This window comes from Hippopotamus amphibius, chromosome 2 (genome assembly GCF_030028045.1).
Source record: "Hippopotamus amphibius kiboko isolate mHipAmp2 chromosome 2, mHipAmp2.hap2, whole genome shotgun sequence".
Classification (NCBI taxonomy): domain Eukaryota; kingdom Metazoa; phylum Chordata; class Mammalia; order Artiodactyla; family Hippopotamidae; genus Hippopotamus; species Hippopotamus amphibius.
This window is the reverse complement of record NC_080187.1, coordinates 55488466-55500701: the sequence shown is the minus strand read 5'-3', so window position 1 is coordinate 55500701 and position 12236 is coordinate 55488466. Positions and strand designations below refer to the sequence as shown.

At 48.9% G+C, this 12236-nt stretch overlaps 1 protein-coding gene across 2 annotated transcripts in view; it reads right to left on the bottom strand.

Moving 5' to 3' along the window:
• Nucleotides 1-1273: 1273 nt before the first annotated feature.
• SCARA5 (scavenger receptor class A member 5) overlaps nucleotides 1274-12236 on the bottom strand; it is a 117472-nt gene continuing 106509 nt past the window's right edge. For both annotated transcript variants that reach the window (XM_057725248.1, XM_057725249.1), the window contains exon 9: nucleotides 1274-3406. In XM_057725248.1, the coding sequence (XP_057581231.1) occupies nucleotides 3270-3406 (137 nt within the window). In that variant the 3' untranslated portion in view covers nucleotides 1274-3269. The remainder of the gene's footprint in view (nucleotides 3407-12236) is intronic.

The window sequence follows — 12236 nt, the reverse complement described above, 5'->3', positions numbered from 1 at the left end:
GAGCCATGCAGAGAAATTTCCAGAAAGGTGCAAAGGCCTCCCTCACGTTGTCTGCTGAATACCAGTCTGTGTGAACCCCAGGAGGCCAGCTAGAGCAACTTCTGAGGAAAGCACCATTACCAGCGCTCACACAGAGCCGGGAATGGTTCGCGTTCCCTCCAGCCAGGGTGGGAGAATGAGAGCTTGCGCGTCTGTTCTAATTGGGAGGTGAGCTGGTGCAGAGGATTCTATAACAAACCTCCAGTCAGTCAGAACCCATCTCAGCTCCCAGAAGCCAAAGGTGGAAGAGAAGGAAAGGAAACAGAGGGAGGGGAGAGCTCTTCTAAGAATAGAAAGACAAGTGATTCACACATTCTTATAGAAATGTTAGAATAACTGTCAGAAAACAATGCAGCTGAAGAAACCACGGGGTGTAACTCCTTTCCATGATTCAAACCCACCACAGCAGTTGGCTTGACCACAACACGCAAAGGCCACAGAGGTCAGTTCTCAAATATTTGAGATGAGGGGAAAGTGGTCCCTTGTAGACATTGGAGGGGAGAAGAAGGGCCACTGCCCTGACCCACGGGGACTGAATATAGAACAGGAGCCATGTTGATTTGGGGTGGGTATCATTGGGCTTTTTAGAGGAGAAAACAAGGATGCCTCCTTTGTGCATTTCCAGAAAGTCCAGTTTTCTCTGTTGACTTCCATTGGCAAATTATTATGGCCTACAGCAAGCTTGGGGCCATTAGTTTTTCCCACAAGTGCAGCAACGAGGGTGTGGCCAGGACTATGCAGTGACCTGGGCCACCCACACACACTGCCGGGGTCCTGTACCTGGGAGTTCCTGCCTCTCATTGGATGCTGAGGCCCAGTGACTTCACAGACCTTGTACCCAGCTCGGGATGGTCTTCTTATGTGTGAATGGAACTCCAGATGAAAGCACAACCCCACGTAAGAACTCTGGAGAAGTGAGGAAAGAGACATGCATTCTTTCCTTTAATGACTATGAAAACAATTCTCTCATAAGCTGGACCATGATTATTGTTCTGTTCCTTGGGACCCTTTCCTCAGGTTACCTAATGGGGCTCAAGACAACATGTGCCACCAGGTTCTTGGTCTGCACTGTGTTTATTGTCCTCCAGAAGAATTAAGGCAGCTCCTCAGAAGCCGCCCATTCTACCAGTTCCTACTGAAAAATGATCAGACCATCCAATTTTTACCCGTCTTCCCCACGCTCACTGGGTTTTCATGAGAAAGAATAGGAAGGAAAGCTTGTTAGTGACATGTTTTTAGCTTTATTGAAATTCTTTCTTACAAAAGCTCTGATGTATTTTAGGCCTGACCTAATTTCCTTTAATCCCTGAAATACAGGTCCATGGTTATTTCCATGTCCTCAAGTAGGAATGTAAACTAGTAGACTTTTAAGGTTCAAACACTTATCAGCATTGTTTTTCTTTGATGTAAGACAAGACTTGTATTTTCCTGAATGAAAAGACCGAGTAAGAAAGTTACGTAGGTCTTTGTTGGTGAGATAACTGGATTCTTTGCCCGAACAGACTTGGGAATTTACATCGTTCAACGTGACATCTTTCCACCTTGAGTGTTTTCTTTTTTTAATGCAAACTTTGCCATGTGCTGAGCTATTTATACTAAAGGATGCTGTGTTCATATACGCATACATATATTGGCTCTGGGAAAAGATGCATGAGTACATGCGTGTTATGTAAACATAGCAATTAGTCAGAAGGATAGTCTCTGATCATTAGGACATTAATGCATAACAAGCATATTGTAAGCAAAGAACAACCAATAGCACATATTGGTTTAGTTGTCAGCCAGGAACTTTGCTGGTCTTACATCAGGAGGGTCGCAGTTGTCACTTTCCCCAGGCAAGTGACGCTCACCAGATAGGACAGGTGATTGTGTATCCGAGGCCTGAGTTTGTGACTCCCTCAAGGGAGGTGGGTCTGCGCTCACTCACATGTAGCTCCCCAAGCCTAGAACACATATATGGCCCAGTTAGACCTCCTCCTCATGTCAAAAGCAGAATACGATCTCTCCATCACTAGGAAAGGGGTGCAGAAAGGGACTTACAGAGGCTCACAGCCTCTTCTTCCCCCAGGGGTTGTAGGGAATCCTCATTTCCTTCCACTCTTACCGGCTCCATCAGGACATGTGTTCTCCTGACTACAGGACACCACCCAAAGAGGCCTGGGAGGTTCAATATTATCCCCTCCAAACATTTCTGAGACACAGGTGATGTGGTTTTAACGCTGACTCCCAGATGACTGAGGGTTGGTCTTGGTTGGACCCAGACAGCCCCCATGTCACCCTCCAAATCAGCTTTCCTCCTATGTGGATGGTTGCCCTGGAAGCCAGTCATGTCTGACCTTGAACTCACACCCTGTGGGGTTTGGAATATGTAACCTTCTAATCACACGTGTCCTGCACCCAAGCTTCTTGCTCCAGCCTAGCAAAGACACATGAAAGTTCAGTTAGAAACAAGTGTCTCAGTCATTCTGGATCTGACTGATAGGCCAGGTGAACGGGTCAGGTGAGTGCTACCTGGAGGTCGTGTGGTACCCAAGCCAGCATGACTTGTAGGAATGCTGCGAAGTGATAAATGAATTTAGCGCCCAAGATACTATGTAGCACACATGGTAGTAGCTCAATAGATGTTCCTTTCACCTCCCTTCTCCGAATCCAGACTGGTTCCTGCAAGAAACTTGCATTTCCCTCTTGCTCCTACAGCTGGCCTCTTCTCTATGTTGCTTCTCCAAACTAACAAACACTGTGCAGAGGCAGAGTAAAGAGGGGAGAATGAATCACTCAGTATTGTCTCCTGCTGGTCAAAACTCTTGGCCTGAGGTTTGGGAATGATGTGAAGAGTAAACGACCTGTGATGCCTCCCTCCCATCTTTACTCCTGCATTTGTCGCCAATACTCATCTGTAACTCACAGACGACAGAGAACATGGATACGGAGGCCTGGCGCACAGTGTTTAGAAGACTCGGCCAAACGGCGATCCAGTTGACCAGGGCTCCATGCAGGAACCCTGGTGGAAGGGAGAGACAGGCAGTAGATCCCAGAGTTGTGCTTTGGAGCAGATGTCCACGGGGAGGATGACAACAGGCCACCATGGTCCTGGGATGGGAATCTGGGGGCCTGGGGGTGCTGGGCAGGGAGGGTAGAGGCGTGGTCAGGGGAGACCCGAGCGATGCCCCCACCCCAGGAATGCAGGAAGGAGGCTGGGCAGCTGGGCCCGGACCTTGGGCTGTGCCCTGTCAGTGTGTCTTGCACGTCACTCCAGCATCCTCAGCATGTCCGCAGTTTGTCACCCCCCATTTGGAGAAGCTGCAGCTGAAGATGCTTTCCTCGGTGCCCTTGCAGGCGACATCATCCATCCAAATCCTCCCTGTGCCTGTGGAGACAAGTCAACCCGATTTCTTAGTGGAGATTCAAGAGGGCAGGACAGACGGAAACACTGCTCTCTGTCCTTGACCCGGCTGTCCCGAGCTCTGCTGTCAATTCTCAAAGCTAGGGATTCCCATCTGCCTTCTCCACTCCACCAAGACCAAATACTTCTTTTCTAGGCTCAGTTTCTTGAGGGCAGGATAAGAATAAATGACAGTGGAGATGGTGGTATTTACTGAGTAGCCCCTATGTGTCAAGCGTCTTACACATACTTCTTCGTCCATTTTCACCACAGTGCTGTGAGATAGGTGTGAATAAACCCTTTTACTAGATAGGAAAACTGAGGTTCAGAAGGCAACTGGTACAAGGTTGTTCAGCTTGTAAGTGGAAGAGTACGAACTCAAGCCCAGGTCTTGCTGCCTCCCAGGCAACACTTTATGTAGCCACTTCATAGCATAGAGAGGTGATATCTTGCAGCATTTGGTGATGAATATTCAGACAGGGCCTAATCAGAGGGACAATGTCAGACAGGGCTGGGTTGGACAGATCCAGTGCCCCATAACCAAGTATGTTGGTGCCAATATTACCTTCAATCTTTTGAAATTTAAATAGATGGTCTCTTTCTATAGGCTAAAAACAGTGGTACTTGGAATGTCAGGTGATCCCAGAATTTAACATTATAACCAGACATATATGTAATTACAGGCAGAAGCATCCCTAACCACAAGTAATTAGGTCCGTTCCCAAAATGCAAGGTCCATAAGACAATCTAGCTGAGTTTTGCCTGCCTGTTCACCCCACCTTGTTCACTCAGCTCTTAAGGGGACCAACCTGTTGGTCTGAAGGTGCCCATGCAGGGGAGCCTTTAATTGGCTTTCCCAGGATTGTACCTGAGTCTCAAGAGACATAAACTTGGCACTGAGGTCCCTCAACGAATGTTAAAGGAATAGGGCAGCTGGGTGAGGCTCCAAGGGAATGAAGAGGGCTTGTCTGGGATAAGAGGGGTCAGTGGAGGGGCGAGAAGTCACCTAGAGCCCCTGCTGGTGAACTGGAGGGGCCATCACCTGTGGTTCTGGTGGGCTCTCTGGGCTGATGGCCGAGCCAGGTCCCCAGTGGTGGGAGCTCACTTGGGAGCCCTCTGGAAGGATGCTTGAGCTTTAAGGCTTGCATCTCCCATGGAAGCAGCAGCTTAGAGCTCCACTACTCAGAGTGTGGTCCTGGACAAGGGCATCAGCATTACCCAGCGCTTGTTAAAAATGCAGAACCTCAGGCCCTGCCCAGGACCTCCTGAACCAGAATCTACATTTGAACCAAGTGGTTCTGCATTGACGTTTGAGACACACTGGTACAGCAGAAATAGGACTTTACAATAAGTAGAATAAATCTCAACTCAAGTCTCAGCCCCATCTAGGAAGACCATTCCAGTTGTAAAACTGGGAAGGGATTCCCAGAATATGAGACTTGGTGTGCTAAAGCTGGTGGGTTCTGGGTAAACCAGGATGGTTGGTCCTTTCAGCACCCTGACTTGTTCGATCTATGAGCCTGCACCAAAAATCATGGGGTAGAAGGTCATGAACTGGGTTCCAACATTAACGACTGTGTCAGTGGGGCAAGTTAAACGAGGTAATAGTTCCTGTATTTTATGTTTTTTGTTCTTTGTGTTTTTTTGGCCATTCCACATGGCACGTGGGATCTTAGTTCCCCAACCAGGGATGGAACTTGCGCCCCCTGCGCTGGAAGAGCAGAGTCTTAAACACTGGACCACCAGGGAAGTCCCAAGATAACTTTTTTTTCTTTTTTTTTTTGGCCACCTGGTATGACTCAATTAGGAGCTGAACCCAGGCCCTTGGCAGTGAGAGCACAGAGTCCTAACCACTGGACCGCCAGGGATTTTCAGTTCAGATTTAAAGGGCTTTGAAATGCACCAAACCCCTATACAAAAGATAGCTCAGGGATTAGTACTGTACCCTGATCCTAGCCCCATCTCCTCCCTGTCCTGTCTCTCAGCAGCCAGACAACCTCTCTTTTTAGAGGAATTGTCAGGACTGATTACTAAAACCCTTAAAACTGTCACTCACCCTTGGACTGCATGGGAAATTCCTTTACAAAGACCATTGAGGGAACACCTAAACCATTTTGCTGCCCACTAAACTGACTGCATGAACTAAGTGGTTTGGACATATTTTTGTTATGTCGAGATTTTCAGCATCTGTTGTCATGGGATTACCAAGCAGTGATTTCAGGGACAGAGCTGGGAAGAGAGGCCTCCTTCCTCTGTCTTTTTGGATGTTATTTCTTCATCAGAGCCTCTTCCCTGGCCGGATACAGTGTGCCTCTTACACAATAAGCCCTTTGAGGGTGAGCAAAAATTCGCAGATTAAATGTCTCCTGGAAGACACATCAGTTTACAAATTACCCTTCCATGGGCTACAGGCCCAAGAGTTCTGTGGGATTAGTCACACCCAAAACAAAAAAGCAGCAAATGAAGGAGACTGACCAATACAGAACAGGCCCAAGGTTACCAGCCCAAATGCATATATAGGATCACAAGACTCCAAACTGTAGTTGGTGTTTGGCTAGGGAGTTCTGGCTAACGTTCAGTCATGGAAGAGCTAATAAAATGTGAACAGGGTCGTTAAATCACCAGCACTCAATATTTGCAGTTACTGGGACACCGCTGAAGGTCCAATTAACCTGCAGACCACCTCTGCTGCTCGTCATGTCGGAGAGGCTAGCACTGCCACGATTCCAGGTACCAATCATGCCTTTAGCTTTAGAGCTGACACCTGATACTCAACGTGCGGCCCGAGGACGACTACTAGCAACGCAGAGTCTTGGGCCCACCCAGCTCCGAATTAGGGTCTGCATCTTAACAAAATCTCAGAGATTCAGGCATGCGTTCAGGTCTGAGAAGCCCTGCTGTGAATAGGTCTGCTCCTCCACACTGATCTCTCTGTGAGCGCCATAACGAGTCCCATCAGGTAAGGGGGAGGGGGATACTCTGCTCCCCACTTTACAGTCAGAAGATGAACAGGGTGAGGTTTTACCTTGAGGAGGAAAAATTGGGACTAGAGGCCAGGTCTTCTGATGCTCAGAGCTGTTGGAAGGTGATATCGTTGGGATGCGTAAGTGGAGGTTTATATCTATCATTCATTCATTCATTCATTCATTCCACAAATATTTAAGAGTCTTCTCCATGCTCAGCACTATTCTTGGTGTATGGACGACATCAATGAACAAAAAATGATTTTAAAGAACCACCATTGGTGGGAATGTAAATTGGTGTAGTCACTGTGGAGAACAGTATGGAGATTTCTCAAAAAACTAAAAATAGAACTACTATATGACCCAGCAATCCCACTCCTGGGTACATATCTGAAAAAAAGAAAACCACTAATTCGAAAAGATACACGCACTCCAATGTTCATAGCAGCATTATTTACAATTGCCAAGACATGGAAGCAACCTGAGTATGCATTAACAGGTGGATAAAGCAGCTGTGGTGTATATATATACAATGGGATACTACTCAGCTATAAAAAAGAATGAAATTTTGCCATTTGCAGCAACACTGATGAACTTGGAGGGTGTTATTCTAAGTGAAATAACTCAGACAGAGACAGACAAATACTGTATGATATCACTTAAGTGGAATCTAAAAACTACAGCAAACTAGTGACTATAACGAAAAAGAAGCAGACTCACAGATATAGAGGTTACCAGTTAATGGTTACCAGTTGGGGGGAGGGGCAACATAGGGGTGGGGGCTGGGGGTACTATTGGCTGTAAGATAAGGTCAAGGATGTATTCTATAACGTGGGGTACATAGCCAATATTTTGTTATAACTGTAAAGGGAAAGCAACCTTTCCAAGTTGCATAAAAACAAAACAGAAATCTCTGCTTCGTGGAACGAACATGTGAGCTGCTGCATGTGTATTTACAGTAATATTCATAGAAGGAATTGAGGTAGGAGGTAGATGGGCCCCTGCACTGGACAGCTGGTGTTCCTCAAGCGGAGTAAAATGGAAGCTTTGTTTTCCCTAGACACTCCAAGGACAAAGTTAGTGGCAAGAACTGAGCTCTGCTGAAGCAAAGAGATAAAAAGACCACTTCTGAGGTCAAGGAAAACTCCCTGACTGCACAGGCACAGAAAGACCGCTTGGGGCTCAAAAAGGAGGGGGCGCCACCCCATAATAGGTGATGCCAGGCTCCCAATAGGCCTCTGCAGTGGAATCCATCTTAGCAAAAACTTAGCAACTTAGCACACATGTTGGGGAGGGTCCTAGGACAGGTCAGGTGTGGAAGAAGAAACAAGAAATTAAAAGACCGGAAGGACTGTCCTATGTAAGCGACTTAAATCACCACTTGAGTGCACTCCTCTTCATTAGGAAGGAGGCCCACACCCTTTCTCTCCGGGTGTGTGTTTCTGCCTTGCTTCAGTCTGAAATAAACACGCTGTTTGGCTGTGTGCTCTCCCAATTGTTGTGCTGTGTCTCAAATAATAAACTTTGTACCTGTTTTTACAGTTTTTGCCTCCTTGAAACATTCTTGCTTTCAAACAAGGGTTGCGGGGTGGTCAAGAGCCAGGAACACTTTGCTTCTAGCCTCTAGCCCCTGGTGGTCTAGCGGCTAGGATTCCTGGTTTTCATCCAGGCTACCCAGGTTCAGTTCCTGGGCAGGAAACTAAGATCCTGCTTCAAGCCACCGCTGACTGCGGTCTCTCTGAAATCAGAATGAATGACACTGATTCCTATAGGCTGCCAGCTGAGCCTCACACAGGGACAGGCAGGAAAACTGAGGCCCCAGAAAGGTTAAGGGACCTGTCCCACTGCTATTAAGGGGACGATATCATGACCCAGGCCTCTGACATCCAGCCAGTCCAGTCCCTGTTCCTTATAGAACCACATACACGGCACACAGCACAGATCACTAAACCAGGAGATGGCAAACCCAATTCAGCCCACTGCTTGCTTTGTAAACACAGTTTTATTGGAACACAGCACCCTGCCCCAATCTGATTACATTTTATCTGTAGTTGCTTTCATGCTACAATTGCAGAGTTGAGTGAGAGAGGTCATCTGGCCCACAAAGCCTAAAATATTTACTCCCTGGCCCTTTAACGTTTACTAACCCTTGCACTAAGACACCTCCCAGTATTTGAATTTTATCTTAGGAAAAAAAAAGGGCAAAAAATGCTAATAATAACATAATGGGAAGTGAACACTCCCAATTCCAACCACCCATTCCCACCTACAGTTCTGTCTGTGTTTGTATCCATCCTCAGCTCCTTTTGTCTGTCGGTATCACAGGAAGATTTTCTGGGTGGGTCGAGGACCGGTTCCCAGCAGTGCTATCGTGGTCTCACCCCTCCATCACTCCCTGGACCCTGCTCCAGCCATCACCCACCATCTTCTCCATCTGCACTCACTCCAACAGCTCTTGGACCAATTTAAAATTAAAAAAACATCTCTAAGTCTTTCTCATTTGGGTCTTTCCTTGCTTTTTTCCCAGGGAAACTGACAATTCGATTATTGAGCTCTGTCCAGGAAAACTTTTATGGTGCCAGACCACTGAGAGCACTGCCAGGGCTTGGCAGTTTCTTGTATGACTCTGGGGAGGATGCAGGTTCAGCAGGCACAGAAGTTCCTTCCTTCCTTCTTCCCTCACCCCCTCCTCCTGTCCCTCCTTCCTCCCTCCCATATTTACCCAGTACCCATCACGTCCCAGGCACAGTCCTGGGTTTTGGAGCTCTGCCCTCAAGATGTTTCCACATACCTCAGTGATCAGGAGCATGTGAGAGGTACACGCAGGAGATGCTATGGGAGCAGAGGCGGGTATCTACATTACGGGCTGGGTCAGAGCAGCAAAGCTCCCCTCGGGAGATGATAATTGAGCTGACTTTAAAAGCTGAGGAGGAATTAGCTAGGTGAAGAGGAGGGAAAGGCATTCCAGACCCAAGGAATAGCACGTGAGAGTACATGGAGATGGGGAACAGCTGTGTGAGCTCAGCGACCACACGTGGGCGCAGGCGGCTGAAGGATGCACCGTCTTGGGCACTAAGCTAAGGAAACCAAATCTGATCCTGAGAGCAGTAAAGGCCCACTGAGTATTGCGCAGGGGACTGACAGAAGCAGGGGCTCATTATAGAAAGATCCCTGGCAGCCAAGAGGAGGAAGGCAAAGGAGGCAGCCTGAGGGGGAGGGGGTCAGCAGTGCAGGAAGGAGCTCATGGAGGAGCCCCCACCTCCACCCACCAAGTAGCAAATAAAGGTGCACCGCAGGGCCCGCACTGTGCTAATTGCTCACCATATGTGACCTCATTTTGCATTTGCCATCGGCTTGCGAAAGTGGAGGGACTGAAGCCTGGAGAGGCTAAGAAATCTGTTCCAGGGACTTCCCTGGTGGCACAGTGGTTACGAATCTGCCTGCCAAAGCAGGGGACAGAGGTTCAAGCCCTGGTCCGGGAAGATTCCACATGCTGCAGAACACCTAAGCCCACGCACCACAACTGCTGAGCCTGCGCTATAGAGCCCGAGGGCCGCAACTACCGAAGCCCGCCTGCCTAGAGCCCGTGCTCTGAAACAAGAGAAGCCACCGCAATCAGAAGCCCGCACACCGCAAAGAAGGGTAGCCCCTGCTTGTTGCAATTAGACAAAGTTCACATGCAGCAAGGAAGACCCGACGCAGTCAAACAAAAAAAAAAAAGAAAAGAAAAGAAAAGGAGAAAAATAGAAATCTGCTCCAGGTCACCAGCTAGTAAGTGGCAGATATGGGATGCTAGCTTGGCTTTGACCCAGAACCTGAGCTCCTAGCCACTGCTCTACCCAGCCTGAGCTCCTAAGGCAAGAGCAATGGGAACAGAGAGGAGGGGACAGAGTCAAGGGACCAGAGACGTTGACACTATAGGACCCAGGGACCCACCACATAAGGGACAGGGGAGTGGGTAAGGGTGAGAAGGGGCACGGGCCTGCAGTCATCCCTGCCAGGGCAGGAAGCACATCCAGAAGAGAAACAGAGCTGATGGAGGGCAGGGCCGAGGGCTCGGGAGACTCCCTGAGGCTGAGGGTGAACGGACTGGGACTGGGAATCAGGGCACCTGTGTGCTGGGAGGCGATGGTCAGAGGGGTATCAGGACCTGAAGCAAACCCCGCCTGCTGCCGGGAGAAGCGGGCATCCCCTCCCTCTGCCCCCAGCTGCTCGGGGAGGACAGCCCTCCGATGCCGTTTAGAATCCGTGAACTTGCCTGCCTTCCCCCTAAACGGAACGTGCTGAGGTCAGCGACAGTTGAGGCAGGTTGACTGAACTCTGTGCCCCAGCACTGAGCCTAGAGCCTGCCCACGGAAGGTGCTAGAAGCTGCTGTGGGGAGAAGGGAGTGCAGCCGGGTTAGGAGAATGGGTGCCAGGTGAGCCCCGCAGGGTCAGTCCTGGCCCTTCCCTGGCCCTCGTTTCCCTCTGTGCACCCGTGAGTAACACCTGGCTTGCCTACCTGTTCGGGTCTCAAATATCATGTGACCTAAGTTATTGGATGATGATGATGGAGAAGTTCGGTGCAGGGACTTCCCTGGTGGTTAAGAATCTGCCTTCCAATGCAAGGGAGCAGGGTTCGATCCCCGGTTCGGGGAACTAAGATCCCACATGCCAGGGGTGGGGGGTGGCAACTAAGCCCACATTGCAGCTACTGAGTCTGCACAATCTAGAGCCCATGCGCCGCAACTAGAGAGAAGCCCACACACCACAGTGCAAAGCCCACGCATGGCAACAAAAGATCTCACATGCCGCAACTAAGACCTGATGCAGCCAAATAAATAAATAAATAAATAAAAAGAAATACGGTACTAATTTGATGCTGATGTGGAAGTGAGTCTGGCTTCCCACTGACTGGTTTGAAGACCTGAGTGGCAGGAATTCCCTGGCAGTCCAGTGGTTAGGACTTGGCACTTTCACTGCCATAGATCCGCGTTCAATCCCTGGTCGGCGAATTAAGATCCTGCCAGCCACGCAATGCAGCCAAAAAAAAAAGACTCCAGTGGCAATTGTAGAGCTTCCCCTCATGCTACGATACAAAAATCAAGGGAGGATGAAAGAGTTTTAGGCTAACCCTGTCTATGTCATTCAAACAACCTAATGTGGCTTCTCTAAAAGAGTTTATGATTTTCCCCCCAAAGGTATTACTTCCACATATTAGGGAGAAGCCCTCATTGGAGCCAAAAATGGAAAAAGCGAGGACTGTTCCCACCGTTTCTGTTCCTCCTGCAAACAAAAATGGCAGTTTTCCTTGAAGAAAGCAGGCTGAGACCCAGCACAAAGCTTTAGGAGGGAGGGAAGTGCTCTCCTGCGGTGGGTTGCCCTCTGTGGAGCTGGACCCTTTGAACTCCCCGCGGTCTGACCTGGAAGTCAAGAGGCCAGGATGCTAGGGTCAATCAGCTGCTCTCCACCAGCTGTCACAACAGATTTCACAAGAGTCACTTCAGTGAGTGCGACTGTCTTTGTCTGCTCAGACTGGGTGGCTTATAAACAACAGATATTTATTTCTTACAGTTCTGGAGGCTGCAAGTCCAAGATCAGGATGCCTGCGTGGTACGGTTCTAGGGAGGGTCCTCTTCCGGCTAGTAGGCTATGTGTGTCCTTACGGAAGCAGGAGGGTGCACTCTGAGGTCTGTTTTAAAAGGGCACTGGTCCCATCACGAGGGCTTCACTCCTGACCTGATCACCCCACAAAGGCCCCACCTCCTGATACCATCACATTGGGGGCGAGGATTCCAACATATGAATTTGCAGGAGACACAAACATCCAGTCCACAACAGTGACTGAGGTCTAAGGCACAAGATTCTGAGCC